This window comes from Crocodylus porosus, unplaced genomic scaffold (assembly GCF_001723895.1).
Source record: "Crocodylus porosus isolate Cpor-Errol unplaced genomic scaffold, CroPor_comp1, whole genome shotgun sequence".
Lineage (NCBI taxonomy): Eukaryota > Metazoa > Chordata > Crocodylia > Crocodylidae > Crocodylus > Crocodylus porosus.
Window position 1 is genome coordinate 44602242 of NW_017728906.1, and position 20871 is coordinate 44623112.

At 41.2% G+C, this 20871-nt stretch overlaps 1 protein-coding gene across 1 annotated transcript in view; it reads right to left on the reverse strand.

Moving 5' to 3' along the window:
• Positions 1–6906: 6906 nt before the first annotated feature.
• The window catches only part of DNMT3L (DNA methyltransferase 3 like), a 19271-nt gene continuing 5306 nt past the window's right edge, over positions 6907–20871 (reverse strand). Inside the window, exons 6-13 of the mRNA XM_019557118.1 lie at positions 18609–18780; positions 16986–16988; positions 15117–15201; positions 14161–14249; positions 12079–12154; positions 10587–10726; positions 8724–8809; positions 6907–7224 (exon numbers count right to left, since the gene is read on the reverse strand). Coding sequence (XP_019412663.1) covers positions 7080–7224; positions 8724–8809; positions 10587–10726; positions 12079–12154; positions 14161–14249; positions 15117–15201; positions 16986–16988; positions 18609–18780 — 796 coding nt within the window. The 3' untranslated portion in view covers positions 6907–7079. The remainder of the gene's footprint in view (positions 7225–8723; positions 8810–10586; positions 10727–12078; positions 12155–14160; positions 14250–15116; positions 15202–16985; positions 16989–18608; positions 18781–20871) is intronic.

A 20871-nucleotide genomic window follows, 5' to 3' on the forward strand; every position in this document is an offset into this window, starting at 1 on the left:
GGCAGTAGTAACCAGCAGCACACTTATAAGATGGGAAACTCCCTTCTTGAGAGCACGGAGGCAGAAAGGGATCTTGGAGTCATTACTGAGTCCAAGATGAACATGGCCCGACAAGGCGAGGTCACAGTTGGCAGGGCTAATTGGACCTTGTGCATCCACAGGTGCATGTCTAGCAGGGACAAGGAGGTGCTCCTCCCCCTCTATGCAACACTGGTCGGGCCGCAGCTGGAGTACTGTGTCCAGTTCTGGGCGCCCCACTTCAGGAGAGATCTGGACAACATTAAGAGGGTCCAGAGGAGGGCCACCCGCATGATCCGGGGACTACAGGGCAGACCCTTCAATGAGAGATTGAGGGACCTGAACCTGTTCAGCCTTCACAAGAGAAGGCTGAGGGGAGACCTGGTGACAGTCTATAAACTCACTAGGGGGGACCAGAAGGGTTTGGGAGAGACCTTGTTTCCCCTTGCACCCCCTGGCATAACAAGGAATAACGGCCACAAGTTGTTGGAGAGGAGGTTTAGATTAGACATCCGCAAGAACTACTTCACAGTTAGGGTGGCTAGGAGCTGGAACCAACTTCCAACGGCAGTGGTGCTGGCTCCTACCCTGAGGGTCTTTAAGAGGAGGCTTGATGCCTACCTGGCTGGAGTCATTTGAGCCCAGTTTTTTCTCCTGCCCTGGGCGGCCACCTGATTTGCCCATGCCTGTGTCTGGGTCTGCCTCCTATGGCTTGCCCTTCAACCTTTTATCATTTTTATTCTGTTTCTGGACTCTCTCCAGCTTCTACACATCCTTCTTAAAAAGTGAAGCCCAAAACTGCACATGGTATTCTGGAGGAGTCCTAACCAGCATTGTGGAGCTATCACCTCTTGTGTTTTACATTTAATGTTCTTGCTGTTGCAGCTCAAAATCACATTTCTTTTTCTATGATTGTGTCACACCCGACTCATGATGAGACTGTGATTCACCAAAACCCCCAGATTCTGCTACCTGATGAGCTATCTCCCATTTTGTACTGCTGCAACTCCCCCATTCAGCTGCCGTTTTATCTTAGCGACTCTTAAAGTCCATAAGCACTTAAAAGTCTGTTTTGAGTTATCCCCAGAACTACTTCTGACATTAACTAGACTAGGGGTGCTCACCCCCCAGCCTGTGGGCCAGATTCAGCCTGCAGATCCATGCTATCCAGCCGGAGGGGGGTGGGGGAAGGGGCTTGGCACAAGTCCAAAATTTGGTGATGGGAGGGCAGTGACAGGGACTGTCAAACTTCTGGACCAGTGGGGAGCTCTGTGGGCCAGATAACACACTGGATCAGAGTGTGGAGGTGACAGAGGGCCTGATCTGGGCCCACAGGGGCCAGCTGGAGCATGGGTTCAAGCAGAGGCAGCACAGGGCCTTGATCTGATGGCACAGATCTTAAGGAAGTGGAATTGGGCTCTGATCCTGTGTTGCAGGGCCAAGGGAGGTGGCAGCGGGCCAGTCTGGCAGTAGAGCTCCTGATCCTGTGCAATGGGGTAATAGAGGGGATTACATATTCATAGAGTGGGTGGGGAAGAGAGAGAGAGAGAGAATGTCCTTGGTGGTTAGGGTCACCTTTTTGTTTCTATGCAGATTTGCAGCCTGACCCAAGCTCAAAAAGTGCTCTATATGCTCACCTGTATACAGCCCCTTGTTCAGCAAGGTTTAAGTATGTTATGTTCAGCTTTCACTGGTGCAGTGACCGACTCAGGCATTCCCTTTTTTCAGTGAGTGCCTAACCATCAGGCTAGGGAGTCATACTCACTTTCTCTCCCTGTCACTGGCCCAATGTGTATTTAGTTATTCCTTGCTTCAGTGGGAAGGATTGAGATCACTTCACCAAGAACACCTCATGCCCTGGTAGTTAGAGCACTCACCCATGGGGTGAGGGTTCATATTCTTTTAGACAACTTGGGTATCCTACATCCCAGGTGACTACTCTGATCAATGAAGCGCTGGGTAAAATGGCATTGCTACCACCATTCTCTCCTCTTCTGGCCCTAGCTTGTGACCAAAGGATGGGTTAGGTGCCTAAATTCAGGAAAGGGTCAGGTATGTGAGTTCTGATTAGGGACAGATAACTCCTTGCAGCTCAGAAGAAGACACCTATATCTTGGAGAGGGGCAGGGTTTAACTTGAAGAAGCAGCGCAGTAGTTTGACCTGGCTCTGCAGCATCTGTATCGGTTGGGTACTTCAGTTGGACTTTTTGGTGCTTTTAGCTAAAGCTAATTCAGTCAGCTGTTAGATTAAATCCCCACTACAGCACCTGATCTATACAGACATTGAGTGAGTCCAGCTAATGTGATGCCTCTTCTGGGCATGTGCTGGGTTTGGTGTGGGAGCGCACCCTGTTTAAAGTAAAGCACTTTTTTTCCCCCAGACCTCTGTAAGCAGCCTTTGTGTCTCTAATTAACTAGCTACTCACTGAGGGACCATCTCCCAATCCCTAACTTCTTCTAAATTAGGGGACATCTCTAAATTATAGCAGTGCAGATACCACTGCAGATACCTTAGGCCGCTCTCTGCTCAGTGCATTGGTTCTTATGGATCCTGTATAATGTGCCCTGTTTTGCTATGTATTGTATAAAGCATCTAGGTGCCTAACTCCAAGTTGCAGGCCTGGTCTAGCCTTTTTGGGTGGTTCTTGTCTTACACTCATTTTCTTCCCTTCAAGATTTATATGTATATATGTGTGTGTATTCTGTTCAAATACATATATTTAAACAGAATGAGGCAAATGTGAATATAAAACATAATATACAGTTTATAAGCCCAAAATTCAATAACCCCTTTTCCCAAAAAGCACAGTTATGACTCAAATTTTCTTTTGGCTAATGGGAAAAAGAAAAAGAGGCCTGCAACGATTTCTAAATCTCAGCTTTTAGGCTGGGTGACCATTCCAAAATAAATCCAGACTAAATTCCTTGCTGTTGGTTCAGAAGAACCAGAGGAGCGCTAAAGTTCACATTACACTTGAATCACATGTATGTGTTATACTGGCAACAATTCCACTATTCTTTTACACAGAATTGTACAGCGCTTCTTTGTTTTAATATTAGAGAATATACACTTCTGTCATCTTGACAGTAATTATGAAAGTAAATATGCCTTAAATAAGTAGGTTTAGGTTATTTTGGGACTATACCATCTTTTCAAAGATAGTTCATTAATGTCTAAATGAAAACAAGAAAATGCTTTTTTGAAGACAAGTGTTTCCTTTCAATACTGACAGAACAGTGCAGACAAACAAACAAATTGTTTGTCTGGACTTTCAGTTCTGTAGTTGTAACTTGCACCTAAAACATATAATTTCGCTAGAGCAAATCTGAACCTATTTAATAGAAGTCAGTCCTGGTTTTCCACTTCTTCTTCATAAAGGTGATTCTCCATCCTTGCTCTAGATGGAAGGATTATATAGTGCCAACAAGATTATTTGACCCCCTCAAATAATGCTGGTGTGAATCTTGTATGGGCCCTGTGTTTGTGCATCCCAACCCTAAATCTAGCCCCAGGGGTCCATCCACTGGAACAGATGCCCCTGGTTGATCAAGGATGTGTTGGAGAAGGGTGGGTAGGGTTCCTTACCATTCAGGTGAAGGAAAGGTTGGGGTTGTTTCCCTGATTCTAATGGAGTTCATTCTCTCTCTCTCAGTGCTGATAAATCGTCCTTGCCAGGAATGAATATTACCCTTAGGGTTCACAAAAATAGTTTGAGAATTGGGTTTGGTTTTTGCCTTTGGAATGTACCAAATTACATGAATTGGAGAATACTGTTAAATACATTTTCTGGGGAGGAAACCCTGGAACTGGAGATTGTTTTCTGCTAACAGTCAATATATTATAGGGGGTAAGAAGCCATCTAACTATGTCCAGCAGACAAATGGCACATGAGCAAGTTTGCATTTTTGTTAAGTAAATTTATCCATTCATCTTTCTCTTTCCAGGCCCTTGCCTCCTTCAGGCACAGGAGGTTGGCACACAATGAAGGGGAGAGGGAAGGAAACCATGGGAGCCTGTTCAGCAATTCACCACTACTGAAGTAGTATCAAGGTCAAGAGGCTGTTTTTCCCCCTTCTACTTTATTTCTGGCATGTCTATGAAGATTTGAAACCTGATTGTAGTTTAGTGGACTGGTAAGTTTGAGAAGGAGATGCAGCCATATAATCCACTTTCCTCTGAATGTTTATTTCACCAGTTGAATATTTGTTCTGTCGTGACTGCCCTGTGAAGGATTTTCCTGGAATCACAGTTGGAAGGGTCTCACTCAAGCATGCATGCATAGCTACTTCCTCTGCTTATCAGCAGATGCTTACGCTTCTCTTACGCCTACTCATAGGAACCATGGATGCCTGCCCAGCCCACGCACCCACAAAAGCAGAAGCAGCTGTATCACACACCCAAAGGTTAAGATGGTGTAAGAGTTATTTGTATGACACAATGGAAATAATTAGGCAGATTTCATGCCAGCTATCAAGTACTTGCAAATAGTTAATGATACTAAATTTGTACTAAGTGAAAATGTCTTGCTAAACTCTCAGTGGTTACATCAGATCACTTGCAAGAATTATTGACAGTAACTATCCTTCAGTGGAAGTATATCACAGGGGTGCATTTGCTTTTAATTTTAATGGTAATGAAGGTCATTATTTGAACCTTCCTCTGTGGTTTCATAGTCTCCCTGAAAATAATATTGTTTGACCAAGATACATATGCACATTTAATGTTAGTGGGACTACTCAGGGCTGTAAAGTTAAGCATGCATAGCAGGCTTGCCTTTCAGAGCTTGGGTTGAGTCCCAGGCTTGAAATTTTGTTGTTTGATTGGTGGAGCCCATCCACCAATCAGGAGGCAGCAAAAGCAGTTAAGTCAGGCCCCTTTCCTGAGGGGAGGGGAAGAGGAGCTCCCTCCCCCCATGGACCTGACTGAAGACTGCAACACTGTCAGGTCTGGAAGACTTCAGGGGCGGAGCCCTGGAGCGTATAAAAGGAGTTGCATGCCCAGCACAAGGGAGATGTATCTGGGACAGAGAAGAGAGAAAAGTGGATCTTAGAAGAGCTGAGGAGAGCTGCTCAGCAGGGCGAAGCAGTAGCTTGGAAGTGCCTGTGAAGGCTTCCATCAGCAGGGAACGGCGGATGGCTCCAGTGGCTAGGCTCTCGGTGCACAGCACGGCGTCCAGACCCTGGGAGCTGCATGAGGTGGCTCGGGTCTGCGACCTCTGGTGTGCAGCCAGAGACATGGTGCACAGGCCAGTGCATGGAGCAGGGTCTTTGGGGCACTTGGGTGGCTCAGGTCCTCAACCCCTGGAACAAGGCTGGGAGCTTGGTGCAGGAGGTGCTGCATGGAGGGTCTGGGAGCGGACCGAGCCTGGTGCTGCATGAGGCGGCCCAGGCCTCCAACCCATAGCAAAAGGTTGAGTCCAGGGAACCAGATGGTGCTTCGGCTACTGAGCCAGCAGGCAGGGCTAAGCCAGAGGCTCCAGAAGCCCTGCATGGTGGAGCCCTGTTCCAGGGGACAGTGACCCCCCCCCCATCCAAAGCCCACCACAGGTGAGAGATCAGTTTGGCGCAGAGGACAAGGAGCACCCTCCCGGCCTGGAGGCCATCCGTTGCCTGGCAAAAGGATTCCCACAGGGGAGGGGAGCCCCTGCTGGCTAGTTAAGGGCTCCTGAAAATGGAGGTCCCACTGGGAGGGCCCCACAAAAGTTACCAGCTAGCACCTACTTTGGATACATTCAAGAAATGCCTGGATGCTCACTTTCCTGGGGTCATCTGACTCCAACTGACTTCCTGCCCTTTGGGCAGGGGGCTATACCCAACCATCTTGCAAGGTCCCTTCCAGTCCTAACATCTATCAAATCTATGAAGCTTCAGAACCACTCTGTGATCATTACCAGTAGCTCCTTTCCAATCTGCTTATGGACAGTAGTAAATGGGTTGGACTGTACATATCCTTGTGCAGAGGTTCTTTGGTATCTAGGTCCATTTTGCTTGTATGTGAAGATTTCTGTTCCCAAGTGGTTGCATGCTGTGAGTTGTGCTAGATTCCATGCTGCTCATTTAGAACCTGACCTTGCAGCGCTGCCAGGGGCTGAGATCCCTGAACCTCTACTGTGGCTAATATGAACTGAGGTCATTCAGAACTTAACGTTACTGTATAACACACAGTTCACCATTTGCCAAATTTGCTTTATTTTCTCTTTTAAACTCTGAGGAGATTTATGTTTTTTTCTGATTATCATCTGGATCCTATTTTCTATTAACTTTTTAATAAAACAGCTTTACTTTAAATATACAAGTTTTAAAACAAGATAAAAATATTATTGTGTATTTCCAACATGCTGAATCTTTTATTATTATTATTCTTCAAAATAATGTTTAGTATTTTTACATTAATGAATTTTGCTTCCTTCAGATTCATTATATTGTACAGTCCTTTTTTCTCTTAATGACATCAAACTGGTTAGGCCTAAGTCCACAACATTTAAGTCACAATTTGTAAACATAAACCCTTCCGATATTTTCTGTTATGTTAGCAGTTAGGTAGGAGATGTGTTTAGACCTAGTATTAAAGTAAAAGCAATATAAATCAGGTGTCTTTAAATATAATTCTACTGATCTGTCAATCAAGGTGGAATATTATTAAGGATGTGTAGTTTAATGGGATGCTCATTTGAGAAAAGAATCAGATATGCCTCTGCATGTGAAGAATCATGGCTGCAGTGGGCTGTTAATTATAAAATGTCAAAAAATAGTGCATGTACTCTCATTCAGAAGAACTAAATATTATAATAGAAACTTCAGCAACCTACCAAATAACAAAGGAAAAGCAAGTAATAGCCCCATGCAAGACAAGAGAGAAAATTATACATCATTAACAAATAAATATAAATGAGCAGTTCTCCAATACAGGCCTGAGCCAAAGCCCATAAGAGCCAGTGAAAAAAAATCCCATTTACTTCAGTGAACTTTGGATCAGGCCATAAATGATCTTTACATGGCATAGAAACCTTTTTAGTATTAGGGGATGATCTGGGTCATTGATATGGCATGGGAAGAACTTCTTATGAAAAACATTTAAAATACTCCTTCAGGGGAAGAAAAAACTTCTTCACTAGAGTCGCTGGTTGTTGAGAGAGAATTCTTTTTCGGATGATGTTCTTGGCCAGAAGATGCAAGTCCACATTTAAGTCTGAGAGAGAATATTTGCTTTAAAAAAAAATAATTAAAAATATCAGAAAGTTCCTTTCACAAAATGTTCTCCAAAATATCTCTGGTGCATGGGTTTAATCCTGGAAGATGCTATGCAGTCTGGTCCTGGTCCAGCAAAGCCTTGATACTTTAAAAAAAAGCTTTAAGCTTGTCACCAGTTTTGGTGAGTCTATCACTGTGCTTAATGCTGAAAATGTGTATTTGTCTATGCTAGATAAGGGCCAAAGGGTGTTGGGTTATGAACTGCTCATTAGTTGGTGAAACTTTCATTTTCTCCAGCCCTCACGGATGCAACCCATTCAGTTAGTGCCATCTATGTAATGGGGTTGCTGAATAAGCTGGTGGAACTAGGCTCCAGATTACCAAACAAGTAATGGATAACTTTATTTCACTTAATGACATGAAAACCACCCCCACTGGTTTGAAACATTTTCAAAGGCTGAAGATTGTTTTTTTAGCAGTAGCAACTCTTCACAGATGCTGTAATAGGTGGAAATATATCTAAGACCTCAATATGCCTGAAATGGCACCACTGTGCTGATGAGTCAATTAACCAAAAATTTGGCTCATGTGTCATTAATGAGTATTGAAAGAAAGCAGGTTCGTTATAGAGTTCAGAACTGTCTAAAAGAACTGTTTTTGATATGCAAGACCAGAGGTGGGGTTGTGGATATGCCCTAGCAGCATCATTGTGGAGTTCATGCCTTAAGTGATACAGTTCTCAGAAGACAATTTTGCTGAAAGACACTTGGGAAAGCCAGAAAATATGAGATGGTTTCAAGTCAGAATCTGTGAGAAATCTGTGTTCCTCCTAGGAGTACTTTCTGAAGTGCTAATATTAGCATTTGTGTGGGTTCTATAACTGATTTTCCAGTGTCTTATAGCTCAATAGATCAAACGGAGGTTTCATTGGTATTTTTATCATGAAATCTGTATCAATAAGTTTCCTACCTGACTGCAAACGTTAAGGTAAAAAAACAAACCCACAATAGTTTTTGGGTATTCAGTGCATCTCAGGGTCAACCCTAACATTGACATATGTTCAGAATCTGGAGGATAATGTATGTAGCTCTTAAAAAGTGAGAATGAGAGGCCAATACAAACAAGCTGAACTGGAGAACTGAGGGTTTACATGAAGAGAGGTAGAATTCTCCAATTCTTTTTTTTGCTGAAGTCCCATTCCCAAATTGCTGACTTGGGCTTTAGGAGTGGCTGCTGCTTAGGATATTGCCTAATTAAACCACTTAAGTGAATGGAACCTGTTTCATCTGTGTCTGAATGTCTTCCAAACTCAGGGTACAAGTTTGGCTTGCTTGCAGATGTGGCAATGTGGGAACTATGGAAAGAGAGTGGAAGGATAATGCGCAGTTATAGGTCACTGAAACTTTGGAAGGGTCAGAGGATGGACATGTTCAGAAACTCCTTGAGGCCTTCATTTTCTTTCAATCAATGATAATCTATTCCTTAAAATTCTGGAAAACAAACTGGTACATCACCTCTTAACAGATGGTATGTTACTCCATATGATCACAGCATTCTGGATAGTTTCTCCATGTTCCCTGTGCACAGTCACTGCCTCTGTCTTTTTTTAAAGAGAAAACTGTGTGAATGTTTTAGGGCTAAACATCTGTCAAGTATTAATCTGATTTTACATACTGGTTAGGATACATACCTAGTTAGCTTTCCATTTTTTATTGTATTAATTTTGGGTTAGACTGGGACAGCCTTTTGTTTGAGTAGAAAAGCAGAAAAGCTGGCCTAAACTTTGCAAACTTGAAATTTCAATAACATTTTAATTTTGAAAAAATAAAAAAATAGATCAGAACATTTTTGATAGTTTTTCCTGTTGTTTGATTAACTTTATAACTTTTTGTCTCCCTAAAGTTATAGAGCTGGTCAAGAGCTTTTGAATTAAAAGGTGCAGATTTTTTTTTACAATTTCCTCCCTTTTCTGGCCAACTCTGGTGAGTATAGTACTTACACAGTAGTCCTATTCACTTTTGTGGGTAAGGATTGTGCTCTCTCTCCCTCTATATACATTCTGGAATGGCAACAAGCAGTTGTGTATTGGACAAAGAGAGACTAGTATTTCTAGAAAGAAATTAATTTTTATAAATTACAATGCAGAAAAGGGAACAGAACTGTTGACCTTCAAGTTACTCATAACTCATTAAAAGTATTGTGTGAGGCTACCTAGAAATTGCAAGAGGTTTAACATAGTTTGAGTTTTATTATTGGTGGTACTTTCCTTCCATATTCAGCTTTCACATCTCTCCAGCAAATACACCTATTGTACATGCCATTTTCACTCGCATCGTTTTTGGTTATTTGGCTACTTCTAAGAGGTGGCATTGTTTCTGGGTACCGTTTGTGTTCTGTGCTGACTGCTTCCTGATTTTTTTTCAAAGATGAGCAGCTACAGTTTCTAGTGTAGTCAGCAGGATCAGCTGGTGCTCATCCTTTCTGACCATCGGGTCCTCATATATCAGGCCTTGCCTCTTATAATCAAGAAGACTGTGATGAATATGTTGCTGTTCTTCAGCCAATAATACTGTAAGACTATAAATAATCCATCTCTCATCAGAAATTGGCAAGGCAGCCTGGATGGCTGATAGTGTTGCTCATATTGCATCCTACAGATCTCCTCAGTTTTGAAGGACTGTAGATGTGTGGATCAGTTATGGGTTGTAAAAGTTTGAGCTTCTTGAATGAGCTGTGCTGTAAACTCAGAACTGAAAAACATGTTGACTAACATCTGACTAACATCTTTCCTAGTGGTTTCTTGGCTCGTATGGGCAGCACAAGCAGAGAAACTTTCCGTTTTTTGTGGTACACACAAGTATTTCGATTGCATGCATGCCTTTCTTGGAACGTCCACTTCCAGGATTTAACAGAGATAAGTCTAATCTAGAATTGTGTATATAGCCTCTTGCAGACTTTTAGGCAGTTCAGATCTGGATTTAATAATCTTAAGCAGATGGATCTGAGTCAGAATCTGGGCTCTTAATCATTCTTCTCCTCTGTACCCTTGCTTCAAATTTACATTCAGAGCCCAATCCAAACTTCTTGGATTGTGCCTATTTCTGCTCCTTAATCAGATAGGATGGAATACATTTTGAATAGCATGAAGCACTCCTTTTCCTCCACAAGTTGCCTTTTTTCCTTTACAGGCACAGCTCAAGAAGTAAGTTGGGTTTTCCATAGGGCAGTGCATTATCATTCTTGAAAAACAATATAAGTTGCAATATGAAGAGACCCACTGGCTAAACACAAAGGAGAAATATGATAATAATGATGAGCAATAATGATGACAATAATGAGCAACAGTTATGTGGGGAGGAAATGCATTTTCTGTGTACCTTAAAGAATCGAGATGCTGTATCTCTGTCTTCTTCTGTCAGCACCAGATTATCCACAAACATCCAAAAGAATGGCCTCTCACTGTTCTCTAGGGGTTTCCCATATTGTAGAATCTGGTAATATTGATAGAAGTACCATGCTGAGAGGAGAGGGGATGACAAGAGAGCATAGACTTGGCCCTCAACCTACAGTGTTTGGCATATGGACGCTGCAGCCCCAGAACAGAGGCTGAGAACCTCTGTGTGAGCGTAATAAAAAGCAGCACAGGAAGACTGAAAACTAGTGTGAATACCACACTCATGAGTACCACTTCTGCACTCAACTGTACAGTTTTTTTGTAACATTAGCTCTTTTATGGAAGTACTGTACAGCAGAGAGAGATTCCAGGGGCCAGATTTCATATCAGGTTCAAGGTCATTGATATGAATCTGCAACTGCTTCTACCAGGTCTGCATTTGGTACCAGTTTCCATGTGGGATACAGGCCAGTTTGAGTTGCAAATAATTAATGATCCTTTTGGTCACAAAGGATTCAGTTCAGCAAATGGCACATAATCTTTGTTCTGGGCAGCGTATGAAGACTTCCTCACCACTTAAGAGAAAGATGCTGTACCTCAGGGAAGTGTGGAGGCTGATACACCTGTTGTTATAGGGTGCCGCATAATTTCTCCTCATGACACCATCCACCACAACTCTAGGATGCTTAAGCTGTTTCTGTTTCCCCTAGGAGCAGTCTTAGCAAGTACAGATATTCTGAAATGCAGCCCTGTTCAGAAAGGGCTGGACAGCCTTTACGTGGGGAAGCTACCGACTCCCACAGCTTTAACTGCACACCTGCCTTATGTAACAGGGAGACAGAATCCGGCTTCTACTGCTGAGATAGGGGAGTCCTTTAGGAAACACGTCTACATTACTAGATGAAGAGACACAGCTAGTCAACACAGTTCTTGAAATCTGTAACTACATATCACTGTGCAGAAAAACGTACCAATTGTGAGCATGCTAAAACAGGCGAAGTGCTAATCAGATATTATAGTAAATTCTCTCGAAGCATTACACAATAAAAGAGGAGGAAAATATAAGGTTGCGTGCCATAACAGAGTTGACAGCTTGTGGGCTGTGCCGTCACCTCTTTGTGCCATAACAGCACAAAGCATCTGAAATTCCTGACTGGTGTACACTTCCTTAAAACTCCTACGTCCAAGCCCTGTAACACAGAGTATATTTTAATATTTATATTAAAAAGTATAGTCAGATTGTACTGTGATTTTGTAGGCTGGCTGACACAGCAGACGCTAGTGTAATTTAGAGCTGTCCTCAGACATCTCTCAATTATAGTGATACCAAACTTGTCTTCCAATAAGTCTGGGAATTATAATCGCCGCTTTTCCTGCCCCATCTCCTCAATTGTGGCATAAGCAGTACAACTGATGATCTAACTCTATAGGATTAGTGCTTTACATACCAATTTATAACCCATTGCATTTCTTACCGGGAGGATGATCATATGAATTTCCAACTGGAGGAGTAGAACCAAATATGAAATCAAAAGGACCCCATTCTTTTACCTGATGAAATTGTACAGATTTCAAAACTTTTTGTTTTTTAAAATGTTCATATTCTGATAATGCTTTACATTGAAATGGAAGTACTTGCTTATGGACATTCACATACCAAGGTGATAGGCATAAGGTAAGACTCTAAATACAAGACAACCTAAAATGATCTGTAGCCCCCACACCACAGTAGTTTCTCACCTGGATAGTGCCATGCAAAAATAGTTTGAACATCACCAGGAATCCCTCCCAGTCACAGAATATTACATAGTCTTATAATCGCAAGGAGAGCTTATGTTTAACATTTACATTAGTATTGTACAGTCATTACTTTGCTCTCACAGAAGAACAACCAGACTCTTGGTATTGACTAGAACCGTCAGTTCAGACAACCATGTTCCAAGATGGTGCTTGATGTGTAACTTCTGTAGCTTCCCCAACGCTCTTGCTTAATAATAGTAGCTGCTCTACACACTTGGAAAAAATGACCAACTCTCACTTCTGACCTGACTTTGATGCTTTGAAATCTGATTATGGAAGGCTGCATTTTCCAGATGTTATCTCTATTGGTGCATGTGCAATTTGGTGCTCTAGTCACTTTTATGTGAAATTTTTCACATTACTGTTGTATATGCAACTCAATGAAAATCCAGAGGCAGGAGTTTGAAGAGAGTGTATCAGCTAACAAGGACTGTGTGCAGCCCTGAAAGTCATGGGGCAGTGAGGAAATTGCAAATACATGGGGTTAATGTAGTTAGCTCCACGAAAATGGGAAAGAAAATGTTATTCTATGTCTCTGCCCTTCTGTTGAAGTTGGTATAATACAGGAAAAGACTGGCCTGGGCAGAGTTCAAGGCTTTGCTATATAGTACCCTAGAACAAAATGTTATAAGAGCTAACAGTGTGGAGAAGCCAATGGCAGTGTTATGAATGGGCAGGGTTATGACATGCAAAATGTGGTGTGAGTTACGTTATTTGTTCATTACTGAAATTACATACACTTTGGCTATGTGGTTTCTGCATGCAAGTGAGGATTGCATGAGCGGAAGTGCTTCCAGACTGACTTGGATTTCTGTAAGATTTCACTCTGATATTCTGCTGATGCAAACGAAAATACTGATGTTAAGTGGAGTATCTCAGATCCCCGGAGCGGGGGAGGTTACGGTGACTTGACTAAATCCTTGCACTATGTTCTTGGTTGAGTCACATATTTAAATGAAAAGAGATTCTACATTTTTCATATTATATTAGGTCTGGCTTGATAACCATGAGGCCAGATTTCCATTCTCTGCCCACATGGATCAAGCCAGAAGATCTTCTAGTAGGACCCTCTCCAGGCAGTGGGCAATGGAATTATTTACTGTTTGAAGTGTATAGCCCACTGGACCTAATGGTAGGTGCTGTACAAATACATAAGAAGGCAGGATATCCACTCTCAAGAGTTTAAAATTTAAGAACTTGATTCAGTGCTTGTTGGAATCAATGTAAAAGCTCCCACTGATTCCAGTGGACATTTGATCAGACCTTCAGAAAGAAGGCTGTAATCCAAGAATTTCATGCTTTCACTTCTCAACTTGGATCCACATTGTAGTATCACTCAGCCATCACCCAGTTTAGATAGTTGAAGCACATAGCTGTGGCAGTGTCTAGAACCTGTTTCATATTCAATTCAGGAAGATTTTAGCCGCTGGATCCACATAGTTTGCAGACACAGACTCCAAAACCCAGCTTCTTCCTGTTGTGCTATCAGTTCCCCTCTCTGCTCATTAAACCACTGTCATGATGATGAGGACAACTCTTGAACAGAAATCCAGCTGAGACTGCAAGGATCCCTTGCACAGACTTTCTTTATCCTTCCTGCTTTCTTCCCATGGAAAGATGAAGGTTCTGCTTCTGTTAATGTTTCCCAAGCCTCTGTAAGGGGTATGAGTGGGGCAGCATCCCTCAAAACATAACACAGCAATCAATAATCGGGGTAGTGCATTGTTAACTCAAGGGGTTTTCTGCATTGTACTTACATTCATCCTTAGAATATTGGTGACATCATGTAAATATTTCAACCTGCCGTTCCCCAGGCTGCTATCCAAAAATCCAATACTTTTCATCTCTAAAGAGTGGAGATTAGAAATAGATTGTTTAGTAGTGGCATTAGGAGCACGGTCTTCATTCTACAAGGAGTTATAGTACATGTCTAACTTTAAGTCTGAGATTAGTAGGATTATTTCTGTGCTTCAAGTTAAGCCTATAGTTGATTACCTTGCTTGATCAGGGTCTTATGGAACATTGTGGAAATTAAAATTTAAGCAGATAGCTCTTATGGGATAGAGCTGGGTATTTACATTTGCAGACATTGCATAGGTGAGTAGAACTTGTTGAAGTGTGTGCGTTGAAGCAAAGAACATGCCAAAAGCTGAATTGTAAATATCAGAACAAACTATCTAAACATTATGCAGTGTTCTAGAAATGGCTACATCTGGATGAACTATGAATGGAAGAATTTTGAACAAACCTATGCAGAGTGTAGCCATTGGTTCTAATGATGATACCACTTTTTAAATGAAAGAAACTTTAATTTAAAGGTTTTGAAATGGACCAGATTTTATGTTTTTTCCCATAATGTTTTGTTATTTTTTATATCTAAATGTAATAGAAAACACCAATACATTATTTTGATGGCTGTTTTGATAATGTTTCAAGGAAAAATGTAAAGGAGAAAATATAATTAACATTATTAAAAATGTATATGCAAAAGATGTTGAAAAGGTCTTTTCTAAGCAGTTCATTCTTTTTTAAAGTCACTTTTTGTAAAAAATATTCAACACAAATTTTTGAAAATTTCTAAAGCTAGACATAAATCTTTAATGTGTAGGAGGGTATGTGTGTGTGTGTGTGTGTGTGTGTGTGTGTGTGCGCGTGCACATCATATTGAATGATAAGGAGTAAAATTAATTGTTGATGTCATATATACACTTACCTGGTGTAATATTATCAAAAAGGGAGAGAATGCTGATTGGTTTTCGGTCCCATGCAGGTACAGGCCGATAAATTTTGAAGTGGTTCTATTATATATATAAAATAAAAATCCTTGTTTGCACAAGCTATTCAGTTATGTGAACAGTCAAAACTGTGCACTAATAATTAAGGATAAGAAGCACATGGTTATGTTTATCTGACAGTCAGTTTATGATGTAAATGCATCATCACACTAATAGCATCACAGGCATGAAGTGTAATTTTGCATGAAGAAAAGTGACAATTTCATATGTTGTTCTTGACTGAATGTACTCATTTTTACACATGAAATGTACGTGTGTGCATAATCTGTCATTTTTAAATGGATCCAACTGGGTCCTCCTTTCACTGGACATTCATGGTCCCCAAACTTCAGGCGGTTACATAAAACAACTATAGTTCTTCAGATCCTGGGAGAATACTGATTTGAAAGTACACTGCAAATACATACCTAGATAGAGGTGGATTCAAGAATCCAAGTGGTGTCCTTTTGATTCCTGTTTCACCCAGAGTTGAAAATCAACTGCTTGGCACAGACAGCAGTATTTCTATTTAGGCAGCAGTGAGGGAGTCAACTGACTTCATGGCTCACTGTAATCTCCCTGATTTCTTCTAAACTCTTCATTTCATAGATATTACTGACCCTCTTTCCTTTTTAATGGCATTGATGTTCAGCTAACCAAGCTAGCCTTTCTTCTGCAATTTTGCTGTCTGTTAGCTGCTCCTGGTAATTCAGCTTATATTTCACAGCCTTGCAAACTATTTTTAACTCTAGGAAACCTTAACTCATGTCGGAAAATAACTTTCAGTGAAGCATTCCATGCACTGTCAAGATACTCAAGAAGACTACATTTTGTTTTATGAATCTGAAAAAAAGAGATGTCCATTTAATTATAATGACTGCAGGGCCAATTAAACATCTTTTGATTGTTTTTGCCTAGTTTGATGTGTTTTTTATACATAATACACGATATAGCAAATTGATGCTCATTCCTATACATTTATATTGGTGTTTGCTCCAATCATAAACTGAATAATACATCCCTAGGCCACTAGCTTATTAGTAAAGCTTCTAGTTTCTTCTTAACTTGATAACCATATGCACTGTGTTATATGTAACAATGCACCAAACCATCTGCACCCCCTTTACAAAATTCTAGATCTAGCCATGTATCTAGATATCACTTTCCAGGATACTGTAAATATTCTTTTATGCACGTGTTCCATTTTATTTTTTAATCTCAACTTCCTTTTCTCCAATTTCAATATTTACAATTTAAAGCAGGATAGGCACTTCCCTCTGCTGTGATAAACTGGTGCATGGCAGGCAAATGGGAAGCATCCAATTTTGATTACTAGTTTTAATTGGTACCAATTTCTTCTCAAACCCTAAACTGCTACATCATATAGAAAGTATAAACATGGCCTAAGATTACCATGGTGTACGAGTGCTGCAGAATATGATCTTTGAGTCTGAGACATCTGATTTAGAAGGAAAGGCTGAAAGACCTGTGATTATTCGGTCTGGGGAAGAGAAGAGCAAGGGGTGATCTGATAACAGTGTTCAAACACCTGCAGGTTGGTTATAAACAGGATGGTAGTAGTCTTCTCTGTGGCCACAGAGGATGGTGATCTTAAATTGTAGTGAAGGAAATTTAGTTTGGATATTCATAGAACTTTCTCACAGTGAAGGTTTAAATATTTGGACAGGCTATCCAGAAAGGTTGTGGAATCTCCAACCTTAGAAGTTTTTAATAGCAGATTAGATAAACACATGTTTAGGATGTTTTAGGAATAATCCTGTGCTGAGCAGGACATTGGACTAGATGACCTCCTGAGGTCCTTTCCAGCCCTACTTTTCTAAGATTTCATGAGTATACAATGCAGCACTTACAGCCCAGGCTGACTGGCACTTTATTAAAGCTTTCAGGAGGCAAGTTTCAGAATCCCTCAGTGTACTTCAGGCATAGAAACATAACACAGGCAATGTGGAGGGCTGAGGAAAGTAGATATTTGACTCTGTGATTTCTGCCAATTTGATCCAAAAATTTGACCCCTGCTTTTTAATGCTCTAGAGGAAATCAGCCTAGAGAAAAAAGACTTCTACTGATTTCAGTACTCTTTGGATCAGGTTCTCAGCGAACATTTTAACACTGTATGATCAAGGGTAAGAATAATTGATAATAAGGATGAAATCCCACTACGTTAATTGCCAATGCCAATATGAGTAACTACATATTGTTTCTTAAAAAAACACTTCACACAACTCAAAGTTAATTTGGATTCAGCAGCAGAAAAAAACATCAATGCAGTTCTGCTCAGGAATACGGCCAGTTATATGGCCCCTCAAAATTTCTTTTTCTGCATGACAAAGCTTCACATTCTTCCTAACCGTAGAGCTGATAGACCTCTGCTTCCATCTGCTGGACACAAAACGCATCCAAAGTGATGGTATCTTTAAGGAGGTAAGTACTTTATGGCTCCATCTGGCTAGAAGAAAACTGTAGCCCAGGCACAGAAAAATGTGGGATATATGTAAAAACCCTAGAGCTGTTTCTATTGGTAAGAGCCTGGTTCACCTACTGCATTTTAAATGTTTATGTACAAAGGCAACAAGGCAAGCCATTACAGGTGAACCTAGTTCTGAATTCTATGTTGCAAATGAAATTGTTTCTATAATGGTTCTACAATCAATGAAACCCATCATTCTTTTGGCCTATTGTGTTGTGTGTGCTGGCCACTTGCGGTCAGATCATACTCACTTATTAGAAGCCTAATGGACTCCATATCTCTTGAGTTTCTGAAAACGAATGCATCTATTTTTGCAACGTGCTGGGCATGTCTACATGAGATGCTACTGTGCAGCAGCAATGAGCTACTGTGCAGTAGCTTTGGGGGGCACTAACTGTGACATGATGCTACTGTGCAGTAACATTGGTTACTGCATACTTTAGTACTTGGTTATGCAAATACTGAATGACTGTGCAGTAACAACTGTGCAGTCTGCTACTTGTGTGGATGCGGCTGCTGTTATCTTAGTCTTAAGACTAAATTACACAGAAAGCAGTAGAGAGGAGGAGGAAGCACCTTTTGTTTTAACCGCTTTTCAGAGACTGCAGCAAGGTAGAATAGGATCACCTAAGTTCATTTAGGTGCCTATCAAGTGGGATAGGATTAAGCCCTAAAGGATCAGTGTGCTTACTGGATAATCAGGAGCATATTTCTCTCCCCCCACCAACTTTTAAACCTTTTGGTGGAAAAAAATGTTTAAATGATTCAAAGGTCAGGACTGCCAAGTTTTGAGTTATTTTAGCAAAAAAAAAAAAAAAAAAGGATTGAGGCATCTGTACAATTAGAAAGCCATATAGAAAGAAAAATAAGATGGCAGTTGCATCTGTGCCAGTATTGATATCCCATTTCTTTAATTTCATATTTCAATTTAGATTCTTCTTACAGACTCCTGATCGTAGAAGCATTTCAGTTTTGTACGCCATCTTTGTTTCTTCTGCAGTAAACCATGAGAGCTCAAAGGCAAGCACATAAAACACAGCCAGGTATTCATAGCTTTCACTTTCTCTGCAGTGCCAGGACTGACAAGGACATCCAAGCATTTGAAGCAATAACCCCTAAGGAAATAATAATAATAATAATAATAATAATAATAATAATGATGTCATTCCTTTATTCATAAAATTATCTTTCCACATACCCTAACACAGCCAATGGCTCATGTTGACTGCTTTGCTTCTTTTCTGTTTGTGAAAGTTGTACCCCAAATAATTATCCCTTGGAAATCCTTTACTGAGTATGCTGAGATACTATCTGCTGTCAATAAAGCATCTAACCATCTGTGAGCAATCCCCTCTGCAACCCTGTCCACATCTTTAAATCAACCAACATCAAGAAAGAGTCAAAGAAACAACTCTAGGTTTCATGCAAAACTCACTGTGTGGCGGGACTCAAAATGCTAGGAATTTGGTTTCTCAATGAAATATCCATCCATGCTAGATATGTCTGGTAAATGTACTCACATATTATTTTAATACCAAATCTAAGGAGCAAATCAACCTCCCTTTTAAGTTAAGGACATCCCTGAACATTACAGTAACCTCAAAGAGTGGCAGCTGCCAACTAGTAAGAAGGGCAAATATTTGGCTTTCTCTCCTGCTGGTTGTGTGGAGGGAACTGACCTGTTTTTCTTTTCACTGGATTATTGTTTCTAGAAATACATCTTCCATAGCAGGTCATGCCAAAGAGTGGCCTTAACATTGGGGGCTGAGCACTTCAGCAAAATGTTGTAGGTTGCAATCACGGCATATACTGGAGGCAAGGGAGTTTTGTCATTGACTTCAGTGTGGTCAGGAGTTTACCTATGGCTCCTCTACGTATATTTGGTGAATTTGTAACATCCCCTTCCTCCCATTGTTGTCTGCTCATCATTTAGCCACTTCTAGAGAATTTATTCTCTTGACTAATTTAAATGTAATACATTGGTACAAATATAGATTTCATAGATATTAGGGCTGGAAGGGGCCTCATAAGATCATAGGGTCCAGGCCCCTGCCCAAGGGGCAGGAAGTCAGCTAGGGTCAAAGGATCCGAGGAAGATAAGCGTCCAAATGTTTTTTGACAGCATCCAGAGTAGGTCCTTGCACCACCTCTGGTGGGAGTCTGTTCCAGGCCTTGGGGCTCAGACAGTAAAGAAATTTTTCCTTATGTCCAGCTTAAGATGGTCTTGCAGAAGTTTGTGACCATTGCACCTTGTCATCCCCTGGGGAACTCTGGTGAAAAGCCGTTCCCCCAGATCCTGATGCACACCCCTTATGTACTTATAAGCTGCCACCAAGTCGCCTCTGATCCTGCGCTTCTCCAGGCTAAAGAGTCCTATAGCGCTCAGCCTCTCTTCACTACACTTGTTCCGTTGCCCTCTGATCATGTGCATAGGTCTCTTCTGGACTGTTTCAAGCTTCTCCATGTCCTTCCTAAATTGTGGACCCCAGAATTGGATGCAGTACTCCAGCTGTGGTCTCACCAAGGCCAAGTATAGTGGGAGGATGACATCCTGGGTCTTGCTCGAGATGCATTGGTAGATGCAAGCCAGAGTTTTGTTCACTTTGCCAGCTGTGGTATTGCACTGGTGACTCATATTCATCTTGTGGTCAGTCATGACCCCCAAGTCTCTTGCGTTCATGGTGCTAGCGAGTGTTGCATTGCTGAGCCTGTAAGTGTGATGCGGGTTTTTATTCCTGAGGTGAAGCGCCTTGCATTTCTCCATATATACTATTCTTTAGTGATCCAAATGTTTCCTTCACATTTTTGTTGACAGGTTTTTCTTTCTTTATTGAGCTATACAGCTAAGTGTTTGTAAGTGAAGGGTTTGCAAGTAAACCTTACCATGCCGCTGGAATTATTTGTTGTCTAACAGTGAGTTTTAAATGCACATAAGCAATAGAAATCCTGGCCTCTTGCATAATTTCAGGACCATTATGGCTACAGCATCACTTTTACACAACCATATGAGCATAGGGCATTTTAGAACCTGCATGCCTTCAACAATGTGATTATGAAGGTAGAACTTATTTCACAGATTTCATAGACATTAGGGCTGGAAGGGACCTCGGGAGATCATTGAGTCCAGCCCCCTGCCCAAAGGGCAGGAAGTCAGCTGGGGTCATAGGATCCCAGCAAGATAAGCATCCAATTTACTCTTGAAGGTG